Below are 15,144 nucleotides of genomic sequence, written 5' to 3' on the forward strand. Positions count from 1 at the left end.
CAAATATTTTGAAATTGAAGGTGTGCGTAGGGATTATAGTCCAAAAGAGTCATCTCAGCCCTGTCAGTAATTTGAGTACACAAGAAAAGCCACAACATAAGCATGTTTACAATAAACATGACATTCCTAAGGAGCTTTAGCTGAACATATTCTCAGTCCCATGTTTGTACAACATTTGCAAGACTTACATGTTATTCAAAATAACCTGATCCAATAATTTACATTAAATCAGAATAGAAAACATGAGCTGTTTGTAAAGATGCATGTGTGTTCATCCACAATTGGAAACGACACAGTCAATGAGTGAGTTTTTGTTATAGAGAAAGCACTGCACATTTGACCATGTATCGTATTGAAGATTATGAGGCTCAGATTAATTGTGCTGTTATGACATATGACAAGAACCACACAGACATGTAAACAAAACTAAGCAAAAAGTACACCAAATATCTATGTCACGGGTCTAGATCTAGCGCATGTTGTTTGAAACGCCTCTCAGAGGATAAAGCCGATTGGTCGAAAGCTTTACACGAGCCCCACTCAACGATCTCTTCCTTTTGGAACCAGCTTCGCAAACAATATTTCACCTTCATTGATTCGGAGCGTGCGATAGCAGTAGGTAGCCAATATAAATAGCCGCGGTGTTAAAGTAAGCACGCATCAATAGGTCAAGTGAAAACGTTTGGAATTTATGTGAATGTTTCAATCGTGTGAAAGCTTGTCTATTTTCCAGACCAATCAAGCGATAGCGTGGAGAGAGCCAGCCGGCAGCCATCCGAAATTGTCACTGTCACAGTGTGGAAGAAGAGGTGCCATAACGCAACTCCCGTTGTTGTTTCTGATTGAAAACATATGAAACTGAACGACTCGGGAAACGGGAGCAGTTTTAATTCATTTGACGTTTTGCCTTACCTGAAAAGATAACACAACAGCTCATTTTGACTCGCAAACTTCGAGTAGCCTATTCGAAGAACCGTGGTCATGGTGGCTCTCTCATCGATCGTAAACCCACTTGCCCGGCATCTGCAAAGACATATCATCAAGCAAACTAAAGGTCAACGGTTGATACCTGTGAGAAGATGCAACCTCACTGCATGTTCAAGCAAATATGTGCTTTCAGCGTGTAAGTGTCGAAACTTTAAAAGTACGGTAGCTTTCATCATATTACAGTTGGAATTATCATTAGTTGCAGTTGAATTCGCTAGCTGCTTGCTCTTCATTTCATAAGACTAGAACAGTGGCATTAATGGTCAGTCCAGCTGGCCGCTGAGATTACACGAGAAATAAGACTGTTTCAATCGCTCAAGCAGCAGTAACATAAATGGCTGCGTTGTAAAGTTTTAATCGACATCCACAATGTCTACATTACTAAAGGGTTAATTAATGGCGTTGTTTTTCATCGCAACGGGTGCACAAAGAATACATGGAAACCAAGGACTGGATTTCTGCATGAGTGAATTGGCGTCACATTTTCAGGGGGAATTCTAAACTTCTGTCCGGGTACTGGTTTTGATTAACTATGGTGTGTACATACACATGTCAATTTGATCGTAACTGTGATCACAATTTATGTTTATCTTTTGTATTTTGTTTTTTAACTTGGCCTATTTTACACTGCATGTTTGTTTATGGTCTGTCTTTATTCAAGACATTCATAAGGCCTGACTTTTCTCTCCAGAACCCAAGGCATTATGCATTATTCCAAGGGTTCTCAGATATAAGTGTAACAGTATAACTTTAAACCGTCCTCTCGCCCCGACACGGGCGCGAACCAGGGACCCTCTGCACACAACAACAGTCACCCACGAAGCGTCTGTAACGGATGTGAAATGGCTAGCTAGTTAGCGGGTACGCGCTAGTAGCGTTTCAATCAGTTACGTCACTTGCTCTGAAACCTAGATGTAGTGTTGCCCCTTGCTCTGCAAGGGCCGCGGCTTTTGTGGAGCGATGGGTAACGATGCTTCGTTGGTGACTGTTGTTGATGTGTGCAGAGGGTCCCTGGTTCGCGCCCGTGTCGGGGCGAGGGGACGGTTTAAAGTTATACTGTTACACGTCGTTACCCATCACTCCACAAAAGCCGCGGCCCTTGCAGAGCAAGGGGCAACACTACTTGTAGGTTTCAGAGCAAGTGACGTAACTGATTGAAACGCTAGTAGTGCGTACCTGCTAACTAGCTAGCCATTTCACATCCGTTACACTCACCCCCCTTTCAACCTCCTCCTTTTCCGCAGCAACCAGTGATCCGGGTCAACAGCATCAATGTAACAGTATAACTTTAGTCCGTCCCCTCGCCCATACCCGGGCTCGAACCAGGGACCTTCTGCACACCTCAACAACAGTCACCCACGAAGCATCGTTACCCATCGCTCCACAAAAGCCGCGGCCCTTGCAGAGCAAGGGGCAACACTACTTGTAGGTTTCAGAGCAAGTGACGTAACTGATTGAAACGCTAGTAGCGCGTACCCGCTAACTAGCTAGCCATTTCACATCCGTTACATAAGCACCGCATACCGGTGGGAACATGTGAACTTAAATCCCAGCGCTCTGTTTTAATGTTTAGAACCATCAATCATCGCTTGCAATACGGTTTTTGAAACATATGGAATTTCTTTCATACTGTATAAGCGAAATGAAGGAAAAGGAAACCGCACACTGCTCTTGATAGTATCACCGATATTTAATAAGCTTACGATAAGCGAGAAATAATATAAAAATATATATATATTCACTTAATGTAGCAGATTTGCACAGATCCATATGGCTGTGTGTGCATCCAGCTGATGAACTACACTTCCGCTACACCTTCCCAGTTACGCTTAGCACAGGTGGTCGCCTCTGTCTTCCGTAAACAAGCATTAACAAAGGTGTTCGCTGGGATTCTTCCACACCGATCTCGACAAACCATTTCTGTATGGACCTCGCTTTGTGCAGTGGGGCATTGTCATGCTGAAACAGGAAAAGGCCTTCCCTAAACTATTGCCACAAAGTTGGAAGCACAGAATCGTCTAGAATGTCATTGTATACTGTAGCGTTAAGATTTCACTTAACTGGAATGAAGGGGCCTAGCCCGAACCATGAAAAACAGCACCAGACCATTATTCCTCCTCCACCAAACTTTACAGTTGGCACTATGCATTGGAGCAAGTAGTGTTCTCTTGGCATTCACCAAACCCAGATTTGTCTGTCGGACTGCCAGATGGTGAAGCATGACTCATTACGCCAGAGAAAGTGTTTCCACTGCTCCAGAATCCAATGGCGGCAAGTTTTACACAATGTTTGTCTATGGCGATTGCATGGCTGTGTGCTCGATTTTTATACACCTGTCAGCAACACACCCGTCCACATACTTACAATCTGCTGGATATTCATGAAGTAACGAGTAATGTGATCTATTAGTCATTGCAGGATAGCTACTGTTTGGCGTAGCACAGAGAATTTTCGATCAACCTTAACTTGGCGACACTATCTTCGTCCTCGATTCGGTCAAACATATCTTCTAATAGGTCTGTGTTCAGTTGTAGGTGGTTCGTTTGAATTTAGAAAAGGCTAGTAAGGATAGGCCTTTTTTTTCAGGTACAGTAGCAAAATGGATAATTAATACATTTTTCCAATAAATACCTTTACCAATTGACCTTTGTACAGATATAGGTTAAGCATTCACAGTCCCATTGGCAGAGCGGTCAGTGACTGATGTAAATTGCATCATAGGCAGTTATTGTTTTGCAGCCCAATGGCAAAACCAGGAAGTCATAGTAGATTTATTTTAACGCCAGAAGATGTATATCTATGAAACATTCCATTCAGAGCTGAACTAGTGTCTCCCTTTCCTGCTGCGGAGTAGACCTGGTGGGCTGCCAATACATTCCGTGAGTCTTTCTGTAGCCTACCCACATTTGACTTATTCTGTCATTTCCTTTCAATAGGAGTTAGTGAAGGAAGTGTCTCTTTTTCCTCCTGCTTTTCTAATTTCTTAAACGGAATCAACGGAGGAGGCTTAGACTACTGGTCTCACTAAGTTTTCACAATTGCTTGTCTACTTTGAGACATTTGATCTTATGTTATTTGGGAATTGGACTATTATTGCCAATTTAAGAATGCAGGAAGCTGGAGAGTACACTATGAAAAGTAAGTGTCAGCATTTGTTATAGTAGGCTAAGCAATAGGACTTAATGTGATATACTAAAGACAAGCTGTCGTTTTACATTTAATATCAGACTAGATTTAAATCCCCTCTCTCATGCTTTGACTCCAGTGCATCCGATGTGGCAGGGACCACTTGTTGCTCCTGGGGGCAACAGACAATCTCCTATCGATATTCGGGTGCGCAAGAGTGTCTTTGATCCGCATCTCAAGCCGCTGACCCCGGATTACGACCCCAGGACATGTTCACAGATATGGAACAACGGGTACTCATTCCTGGTTGAGTACGATGACACCACCAACAAATCCAGTAAGCAGTTTCTGTTCTGCCGCGTGACCTCCTGATTTAAAACTGCAATGCCTGCCACGTGGAACTTGACTTTGATTTACATTTAGGTATCCCTGCCCTTGGCTTATTTCTCAACATCATGGTCTTAACTTATTGTTTAGACAGTCTAATTTTCAATCCAATATTATTTCAGAAATGTATATTTTATTAACCGCTAGACTTAACAAATTTATGCCAAGAATACAGTAGGCTAATTATTCTATAATTTAATTCTTAGTTCTGCTTTTAATGTGTGTTTGTGTGAGAAGAGGATACATTTGTTTTAACAAGTATGTTTATATAATCATGTTTATAATTCGCCACAGCTGTTGTGTGTATTAGTTACGGTTTCTTCTCATTATTGTATGTGTCTCTAACACAACATTGATGAGTGGTCGATTTCTTCTCGTCGATGTCTCGCTCTCTCTCTCTTAGCACTTAAAGGGGGTCCTCTGGAGGATAACTTCCGGCTGTGTCAGTTCCACTTCCATTGGGGGGAGAGCAACGCATGGGGCTCTGAGCACACAGTGGACCGCCGCCTCTTCCCTGCTGAAGTAGCTACTCCACATCCTCTTACTTAACATTTAAATACGGACACTCTCTGTTAACTTTGTTGAATGACTCTAGCTATGCTGTAGTAAGAACCTCCTAACATGTCAAGTCTAAGAGTCATAGTCTTCAGGACACTGTGGCATGGAACAGTAGATAATAGGGACTGCTTAGTCATCAAGTCAATGCTGATGCCCTAGCCAATCCATGATGACATTGGCATGCATTTTCTGTGACAGGGGGATTGTGCTGTTGGAGACCTCTACGTATAGAAGCAGAATGCATTCTGTTCTATCCTTAAGGCCCACCTTTTAATGTGTGATCTATTTTCATATTGTTCCACCCACCTAAAGAATACTTATGCAATAGAGTACTACTGTATGTCTGGGGGAGGGTGCCATGCCAAGGGTGCCGTGCCATGTGGCTGTGAGAATCTGACCATGTCAGGGTTCTCAACACTCCCCAGGTGCAGTATGTGTACAGAGGCTCAAGTTACGATTACAGCACACAACTCACTCTCTGTGCCTAATAGGAGCACACCAGTGGGTAACAGAGATAATGGATCCTTCTCAGTTTACATATTGGGTTGTACTGTTCTTTATAGAAATCTCCCCAGATCCCAGGGTGAATAGGGATCTGTGTTGTGCGTATGGGTAGAGTTGGACACTCAGATGGAGTAAAACAAAGAGCAGCTGCATGTCACCCGTCTGTTCAGGATGGAGGATTTTCATTCAGAATCTGATAATTTGTTGTTAGTTTTGATAATTGATTGTTCTACCACAAAGGTGACCGTTTATCTTGAATGATATTAAAGATTCATAATTATCCAGCAGCAAATATAATCTGTGACACATTGCATTTGAATTCTCTTGGTGTGTGGATAAATACGTTCTAAATAATGTATGCGTCGCCTTTTCTGTTAATAGCTCCACATGGTCCACTGGAACTCTGATAAGTACAGCCGGTTTGAGGAGGCGGTGATGGAGGAGAATGGACTGGCTGTTATCGGGGTTTTCCTCAAGGTAACTTATTGCTTATTGTTAACATAGCGATGCATCCCTACCATATGCAACCCACCACCACTGTCATACATACTTGACCATATACAGTTGAAGTCAGAAGTTTACATACACTTAGGTTGGAGTCATTAAAACTCATTTTCCAACCACTCCACAAATTTCTTGTTAACAAACTATAGTTTTGACAAGTCGGTTAGGATATCTACTTTGTGCATGACACAAGTAATTTTTCCAACAATTGTTTACAGACAGATTATTTCACTGTATCACAATTCCAGTGGGTCATAAGTTTACATACACTAAGTTGACTATGCCTTTAAACAGCTTGGAAAATTCCAGAAAATTATGTCATGGCTTTAGAAGCTTCTGATAGGCTAATTGGCATCATGTGAATCAATTGGAGGTGTACCTGTGGATGTATTTCAAGGCCTACCTTCAAACTCAGTGCCTCTTTGCTTGACATCATGGAAAATCAAAAGAAATCAGCCAAGACTTCAGGAAAAAAAAAAATTGACCTCCACAAGTCTGGTTCATCCTTGGGAGCAATTTCCAAACGGCTGAAGGTACCATGTTCATCTGTACAAACAATAGTACGCAAGTATAAACAGCATGGGACCACGCAGCCGTCATACCGCTCAGGAAGGAGATGTGTTCTGTCTCCTAGAGATGAACGTACTTTGGTGCGAAAAGTGCAAATCAATCCCAGAACCGCAGCAAAGGACCTTGTTAAGATGCTGGAGGAAACCGGTACAAAAGTATCTATATCCACAGTAAAACAAGTCCTATATCGACATAACCTGAAAGGCCGCTCAGCAAGGAAGAAGCCACTGCTCCAAAACCGCCATTAAAAAAGCCAGACTACGGTTTGCAACTTCACATGGGGACAAAGATCGTACTTTTTGGAGAAATGTCCTCTGGTCTGATGAAACAAAAATAGAACTGTTTGGCCAGAATGACCATTGTTATGTTTGGAGGAAAAAGGGGGATGCTTGCAAGCCGAAGAACACCATCCCAACCGTGAAACACGGGGTTGGTAGCATCATGTTGTGGGGGTGCTTTGCTGCAGAAGGGACTGGTGCACTTCACAAAGTAGATGGCATCATGAGGGAGGAAAATTATGTGGATATATTGAAGCAACGTTTCAAGACAGTCAGGAAGTTAAAGCTTGGTCGCAAATGGGTCTTCCAAATGGACAATGACCAAAAGCATACTTCCAAAGTTGTGGCAAAATGGCTTAAGGACAACAAAGTCAAGGTATTGGAGTGGCTATCACAAAGCCCTGACCTCAATCCTAATGAAAATGTGTGGGCAGAACTGAAGCGTGTGCGAGCAAGGAGGCCTACAAACCTGACTCAGTTACACCAGCTCTGTTAGGAGGAATGGGCCAAAATTCAACCTAGTTATTGTGGGAAGCTTGTGGAAGGCTACCCAAAACGTTTGACCCAAGTTAAACAATTTAAAGGCAATGCTACTAAACACTAACTGAGTGTATGTAAACTTCTGACCCACTGGGAATGTGATGAAAAATAAAAGCTGAAATAAATCACTTTTGACATTTCACATTCTTAAAATAAAGTGGTGATCCTAACTGACCTAAGACAGGGAATTTTTACTAGGATTAAATGTCATGAATTGTGAAACTGAGTTTAAATGTATTTGGCTATGGTTTATGTAAACTTACGACTTAATTGTACACATCATATACAAACCATTTCAATATTTACTGACATTGAAATGTAAACACCCCATGCAGTGAATGTAAACACACAGCACATGCCTGACAAAGGACTCAGTGCTCAGACACCGATTATTTTCCTCCTCAGATAGGGAAGAGACACGAGGGACTGCAGAAACTAGTAGATGTCCTACCTGCTGTCAGACACAAGGTGAGTTCAATGATTGACCACTTAAACCATGCAGGTGATTTTGTTACCAAGGTTTCAGAGAGAACGTTTCAAGCAGGTGTTATGTCGCTGAGTTTCTGAGAAGGTCGCCCAAAGCTTAAGAACATAAGTAGTCAGTGCTGTCAGACTCAGGTTGGTGTTCTAGATAAGCCTCTCTCCGGTGGGGCACACATGACATTTGTGTGGCTATTGGAGTGTGAATTACACCGGGCTATTCGGGGGATTCTCTATCAAATCTATCGGCCTGATAATAGACGTAATTTTAAATTGTAAAACAAATGACCTTTTAATGTGGCATGAACACAACCAGTCATATTTATCTGATTGTCAAACAAATTACTTCAGAAAGTAGGCATGTTGGTCCACTCCAATAATTCCAGCATCCAAACTGAATGTATACTTGCGCTGTTTGACTTAATAGATGTGTTACAAAGCACCAAAATTGTTCCTAATGTCATTCAGCGATTGCCATTGATTATTCTTACATTAATTGATGCGTCTTGCTGACAAATTTATATTTTTTGTAGCCTGAAAAGTTGGGACACTTGAAATGGGGCTGAAACTGTCCTGGGGAAAACGGGATGGTCACCCTAACACACATGGTGAACTTACTAGACTAGCCTACAATGTGTATTAGCATGAATTTCAAATAGGCCTACCAGTAGTCAGTGATGTAGTGTTCAAAATGAAAAAAGTAACGCTTTCAATGCATTAAAAAAAAAAGGAAAAAAAAGTGGGTAAACAAGATTTACTTACGTTTATCCTTCACTAGGGCTACACCACTGCCGGTAGCCTACCCCCTCATCCAAGGCAATTTCAAACACATGAACACCCACAGAATAGGTAGCTTACACTCAATATAATACAGTTGATTCCAAACATGTTTTACACCCTAGTTCATGAATTGTCCATAAGTCATGAGTTAATGTTTGGAGTCTTCACAGATAATGGGACATAAAACAGTACCTTTCTTTCCTTATGTTAATGACATTTGACAGTTGTCATTTATTAAGTATTTAACAATTTAATTAGAATATTGAACTTACAAATAATGGATCTTGGGGATTGTGAAAGTCCACTAAGTGTAACATTTCATTATGTTGTTTCGCAATGAAAACAGTTCTCATGGGCACACATCCAAAGTAATGTAGGCCTATGCCATTGCAAAACCGAATGCTTCTAACCGAAAGAGTCAACTACTGTCATTAAGGTAAACTTGTTGGATGGATTGGATGCGCATTGGTGTCTAGCTGTAGGCTAGTTGTCTAGTGATATTGTCGACCATCAGGTGATCAAGTAAAGAAAACCAATATTGATAGGGGGAAAAAATGGTCTGCTACTTCTGGCCTCGGTTGGCAGGGTGAACACTGGTACCTGCGCACACCTAAAAAACAGCAATGAGTGCTTTAAAACAGCTGACTGACAAAAGCAAACAATGATAAATCAATGGCTAAATCTAATGCATTGGAATAAAGACACAGGCTATTTTTGGGAAACAAATGAAAAGGTATTTATGCTGAAAGGAGCTCAGCTGAAGCTGAAATTCAGCACCAGCCTACTGGATGGACAACACTGCCACAGAAATAAATGGTTTAAACCATGACCGAGTTGGGGGGTGTACGTTTCATATTTACCACTGCATTTTAAACAAATAGGAGAATGGGTAAATTAGCATTATTTAGAGCCCCCCCTTTGTTACCTTCCAGAAGTATTACTGCAAAGGAACTTACTGTATGATCTGAGATGGGGAGACTCAACTTTATCTGCCGTCTAGTGGCCATGAGTCAAATTACATTTTTTTCCCCCTCAACCTTTTTAACTAGGCAAGTCAGTTAAGAACAAATTCTTAATTACAATGACGGCCTACCAAAAGGCCTCCTGCAGGGACGGGGGCCTGAGATTTAAAATAAATATAGGACAAAACATACATCACAAGAGACACTACATAAAGAGAGACCTAAGACGACAACATAGCAAGGCAGCAACACATGACAACACAGCATGGTAGCAGCACAAAACATGGTACAAACATTGGGCACAGTCAACAGCACAAAGGTCAAGAAGGTAGAGACAACAATACATCACACATTAAGGTTGTGGTTGGGAAATGGCAATAATAATTGTTATTATAACTTATGACACGGTTTGCAGCACCATGTAACCCTTTCCTCTTCCCCTTTTTGCTCCTTAGGACAGTGTTGTTGAGTTCACTAGGTTTGACCCAGCCTGCCTACTGCCCACTAACATTGATGATTACTGGACGTATGCAGGGTCACTGACCACGCCTCCTCTGACCGAAGCAGTGACCTGGATTATCATGAAGCAGCACATCGAAGTCAGCCATGACCAGGTTAGTGTGTAAGTGAGAGCGTGTGCGGTGAAAGGGAAGGAATGTTAGAACTACTGGTGGACTACACTTTAGTGACTTCACTCGGCTGTTCCATGTCTGCATAACACATTCTCTCCCTGTCCTGTCTCTTCCTCAGCTGGCTGTGTTTCGGAGCCTTCTCTTCACCTCAGCAGAGGAGGAGGTGCAGAAGAGCATGGTCAACAACTTCCGTGTGCAGCAGTCGCTGCAGGGCCGCACTGTGCGTTCCTCGTTTACCCCCTTCCTGAAGGAGGAGCAACCTGCAAAGGGTCCACACACAGGCCACTGACCTTTCGACAGAGACTCACTCGGACCCTTCAAACCAAAATAATGCAATACCCTGGGAAGCACATTTTTGGGCTAACAAAGTCTTACGTTTGACTCTACAGAAGTCATACTGCTGGCATCTTTCCAAACGCTTATGCATTCAGAAAGCACTCTGATTTCACTTAAGTGCCAGGGATTTTATAATTCCAATGTCACCATCTAAAAGCTGTTTTGTTGACCATCCTTGGCACTAGACAGCTGTCTCACTGCCTGCTGTCCTGTCAATAAGTGAAAGGCATCATCAACACATGGCAGGTGTATTGCTGTAGTCTATGCTAACAGATTTTTTAAACCCCTGTCTCTTAGGTGAATCAGGTTGTTTTTTTATAGATGCTTTGAATGTTTAAGTTGTAAACCTTTTTTATTCAGTCGTTAACAGTCCCACTTGAAATGCTTCCAGAAACCAATGAGGGATTCTGCTGAAATACAGGTAACTGTCAAAATAAAGGAAAACACCAACACATATTGTCTTAAGAGGGTGTTGGTCCACCACAGCTTTAATGTACAAGTGTCTGGAAGTCTTGGAGGGCTGCGACACCATTCTTCCATGAGAAATTCCATAATTGTGTGTTTTTCTCCAGGATTTCCCATAAGTGTTGAATTGAGATCTGGTTACTGAGATGGCATATAGCTTACATCGTTTTTGTGCTCAAAACATTCAGTGACCACTCGTGCCCTGTGGATAGGGGCATTGTCATCCTATGGGGGCGTAGCCAAAATAATGATCTGCCCAGCGTTTTAATACATCACCCTAAGAAAGCATGATGGGCTGTTACCTGCTTAATTAACTCAGGAAGTGCACCTGTGGAAGCATCTGCATTCAGTATACTTTGTTTCCCTCATTTACTCAAGTGTTTCCATTATTTTGGCAGTTACCTGCACTTTTAAACTATCACGATTTAATAATCTAAAGCATAAGAATATCACCCTCATATGAGCAGTACTCTTGCAGTAATTGTTCTCCTTCCTTGACAAAGTATTTGAGGTGAAGGGGCTCCAAATTTGGATGTGTGATTTAGGTTGAAGGTTTAAGCTCTGAACTTGTTTACTGCACACAGCCGAAGAGATTTGGTTCATTGTATTTGGGCCTAGCTAAGGCTCCAAACTGCACAAATGAGTGTTGCTCATTGCTTTGAAAGATGTTTTAGATGCATTTGTGATTGATTTTATTACATAGTCTATTGAGTGGACTAGAATGTACATCTCACTATCTGTAACTTAGAGGTAAAAATCATATGTGTAGGATCGACATCTTTAAGGCCTTATAAGCACAGGGACACAAAGGCATTTGTTACAACTAATATGCAGAACTATTTTGTTGAATTCTATAGCAAACATCTGTATTTTAGCATGGGTTTCTAAGCATATTTCCTCTTGTAATCAAATTGTTCTGTTCTACTAAACAGGAATCTACCATAGTGCCTTCTATTTTATGCATCATACTGACACGTGGCGGTCACCTCTGTTCTCATAGATCAATAGCTCACAGCAGTGTGTCTATTCTGTTGGGGCCTGCTGGTCTAACGCATATCGATAATATTCTGCCCCTACCAAGCTTAAGTCGGTCAATTTGTATGTTTGCCAGTTTCTGGTTTAGGCGCTGGGAGAGTATCACATCATGCATCATTAACCTGTTATCTTGTTGGTTCTGTATTTATTTATTGGTGGAGGTCGATAGGTTTTTACTTGCCTTTTTAGAAGCACACGGACAGGAATCATTCTCCTCCTGATATTTGTATGTCATTTCTTGAGACTTAAGCTTTTTCTGTACTTAAATATGTGTATATCAAATTTGAGATTTTAAAGTTTCCATCAGAACTGGACAGGGATTACAGTGGAACCAACTACATGCATGAACTTTAAAACATAACTACACTTAAGGTTATGCTTTAATAGCGTTCCAAAAGGTTAACTGTAATATAAGCACTGCTATTCCCCATGTTGACACAAAACCATGAAACATGATATAGCAGTTGTAATACCTTGCTGCCTATTTTCCATTAGCCTACTTCTAGTTGCAGTTTTCTGGGTGTGCCTTCCAGTGCTTCACTATTTTCATCAAAGAAAGGGGGTGATTGGATAAAGAGGGGGGTCTTATGTTTGCAGTGTTCAGAGAAAGTGAAGTAGGTGCTAAAAAGGAGGAGAAAGGGATTGATTGGTTCTATAAACAGGGAATGAAAAGGGAGAGCAGACTGAGGCAACATTGGTATTGTTTGTTCTATAAAGCATTAAGTGAGTGAATGGTTGTCTTTGTGATCATTCAATAACAATGTTCCTGTATAAACTGTCCCTTGTGGGGCCTCTCCCTTGAAAGAGCCACCTGGCCTTCTCCCCACTAGGTCAATTGCAGAGAAGTAGCTTGACACTAACCTGTTTTGAAAACTGTAAAGCACTGTCCAAACACTGAGGAACTGTAAGACTCTTGCCCTCTATACCCAACTGACACTTGCCTGTTTCACTGTGTTCCCTATTAAATTAAAGGTGGCATTTTGTTACACCAGAGTTTAGGGGAACAATGTTGGGGTACAGGGAGGATTTGAACACAGTTATGATTGGTTACACATTTCATGTGGGCATTTTTATGGGTGCTGATAGGTTTGATGGTAGAGAGATTTTATTTACTGTTGTAACTGGTACGTGGCCTATTTTCAGCTTCCATTTGTCTTGGTCTGTTTAGTTATGATCTGCCTTTTTTAATATTTGAAATGATACTCTCAAGTGGGAGGTTTCCATTCATTTAACTGTTTTTATAGTTTTCAAATGATAAATACTAAACTGACACAAATGTTGTTGTACTATAATGACTATGTACTTTAAAAATGGATCATTAGTCTTGGTTAATATGTCCTCTGGTGAACTGCTGTATTTTAATGTCTGTCATCAATGCCCATTTTAAATGTGTAAAAGTTAGTATGCACAATGATCTCGATCGATATACAATGTGTACAAAACATTAACACCTTCCTAACATTGCTGGCCGATGTTGACGCCAATGCTTCCCACAGTTGTGTCAAGTTGGCTGGATGTCCTTTGGGTAGTGGACCAATCTTGATACAAGGGAAACTGAAAAACCCAGCAACGTTGCAGTTATTGACGCAAACCGGTGCGCCTGGCACATACTACCATACCCTGTTCAAAGATACTTCAATCTTTTGTCTAGCCCATTCACCCTCTGGCACACACACAATCCATGTCTCAAGGCTTAAAAATATTTTTTTTTACCTGTCTCCTCCCCTTCATCTACACTGATTTGAAGTGGATTTGTCAAGTGACATCAATAAGAGATCCTATCATTCACCTGGTCAGTCTGTCATGGAAAGAGCATGCGTTCTTAATGTTTTGTACACAGTGTACATGTTTTACATAAATACGACTTGCAGTACTTCCCCTTTCTTTGTTTGCTACTTGGCAGGTGTTTTCCTGAGGCTAGATGAGTGTTCTGTGTGTTGTGCTGTACTACATGTTGTATTTGTTTGATTGTCGGGCGGCCACATTCCTGCCCCATGGGCCTTGAGGAGCTGTGGTTCAAGGGATAAGTTGGGGCCCCTCTTCCAACAGCCCTGTTATTGCACCAGGTGCTGGATTGGCCCAGTCCAGCTGTGCAACCAAGAAGTGGTGCTACTATCATGTCCCACAGGCCTAAAACACCACAGGGATGGACCTTACATCCACTGCTGACAGAAAATTTGTATATATAAGATTCTAAAGCCTATATTAAAGATTAATATAATAAAGAAATGCCTATTTTATTTTAATGTGCAGGTGGTATTAAAACTATGGAATGGGGTGCTCATCTGGGCCAAGTCATGTAGTTAAAGTAAGGGTGATTGCATCTCCCATATAATACCACAAGTCATTTATGGGACATGCCATCACCTTTTACTTTTTTGGACTTTGCCTTTGATTTCATTTTGTGAGCCCATGTGGTTATGTTATAGGATGGTCATATTGGGACGTGTTGAATGTGTCTCTTATGATATCCTCAATAGGGTGGGAAAAGGAGGGAGGGTACAATAGTCAATATTGTGGAAAGATGGGATGCCTGTGGAACAAGGTACTTGTTGTCTTTAGTTGTTACTCAGCATTGGCCTTGTCATGCTATGAGGCATGTGGGGCAGTAGTAGGCACTGAAGTAGCAGAATATGCTGAAGTTACAGGGCTTGTACCTATGAAGCACTTCCATACACTTTTTCAATACACCAAACACTGAATTACATGAAGGTTCCTCTTCACTGTTATGCACGTATGTAATGCTTCGCTGCAATTTCAAGCCAGAACGCACTACACATGAACTAAGATGAGGGTCTGCAACAGAAACAATGTCACAGAGCTCTGGATTATTGCTGCACTCCATTGTTCCCTATCAGACAAGAGCCTAGGCCCAGACATTCAATAAGGACCTGGACCGCCACAGAAGGGCTAGACGGCACCTTTGAAGACAACAGAGAATGGGGTGTGGGTGTTTATAAATGTTAGGAAACATGGTTTGAGTTTTGTCTCAACTTGATT

General features: G+C 41.5%; 1 protein-coding gene across 4 annotated transcripts; it reads left to right on the forward strand.

Annotated features, from left to right (window-relative positions):
• Positions 1 to 526: 526 nt before the first annotated feature.
• Positions 527 to 14,384, forward strand: LOC129867194 (carbonic anhydrase 5B, mitochondrial-like). 4 transcript variants are annotated; one of them, XM_055940424.1, is made up of 7 exons: positions 527 to 1,123; positions 4,253 to 4,450; positions 4,904 to 5,022; positions 5,944 to 6,039; positions 7,860 to 7,922; positions 10,132 to 10,290; positions 10,427 to 14,384. In XM_055940424.1, exons 1-7 carry the CDS (start codon positions 982 to 984, stop codon positions 10,595 to 10,597), a joined length of 948 nt encoding a protein of 315 aa, XP_055796399.1. In that variant the 5' UTR covers positions 527 to 981; the 3' UTR covers positions 10,598 to 14,384. The 4 variants fall into 4 exon arrangements, with proteins under 4 accessions (XP_055796399.1, XP_055796402.1, XP_055796400.1 ...); XM_055940427.1 differs by having other exon boundaries at positions 1,030 to 1,522; XM_055940425.1 differs by lacking the exon at positions 527 to 1,123 and adding an exon at positions 1,996 to 4,125.
• The last annotated feature ends 760 nt before the right edge of the window (positions 14,385 to 15,144 follow it).

This window comes from Salvelinus fontinalis, chromosome 12 (genome assembly GCF_029448725.1).
Source record: "Salvelinus fontinalis isolate EN_2023a chromosome 12, ASM2944872v1, whole genome shotgun sequence".
Taxonomy (NCBI): Eukaryota; Metazoa; Chordata; class Actinopteri; order Salmoniformes; family Salmonidae; genus Salvelinus; species Salvelinus fontinalis.

Excerpts from the sequence above, each read along its gene's own strand:
- LOC129867194 (XM_055940424.1), top strand. The coding sequence starts at position 982 with ATGGTGGCTCTCTCATCGATCGTAAACCCACTTGCCCGGCATCTGCAA. Across the intron at positions 5,023-5,943 it reads GCCGCCTCTTCCCTGCTGAA|CTCCACATGGTCCACTGGAA; the intron begins GTAGCTACTCCA and ends TTCTGTTAATAG. Across the intron at positions 7,923-10,131 it reads TACCTGCTGTCAGACACAAG|GACAGTGTTGTTGAGTTCAC; the intron begins GTGAGTTCAATG and ends TTTGCTCCTTAG.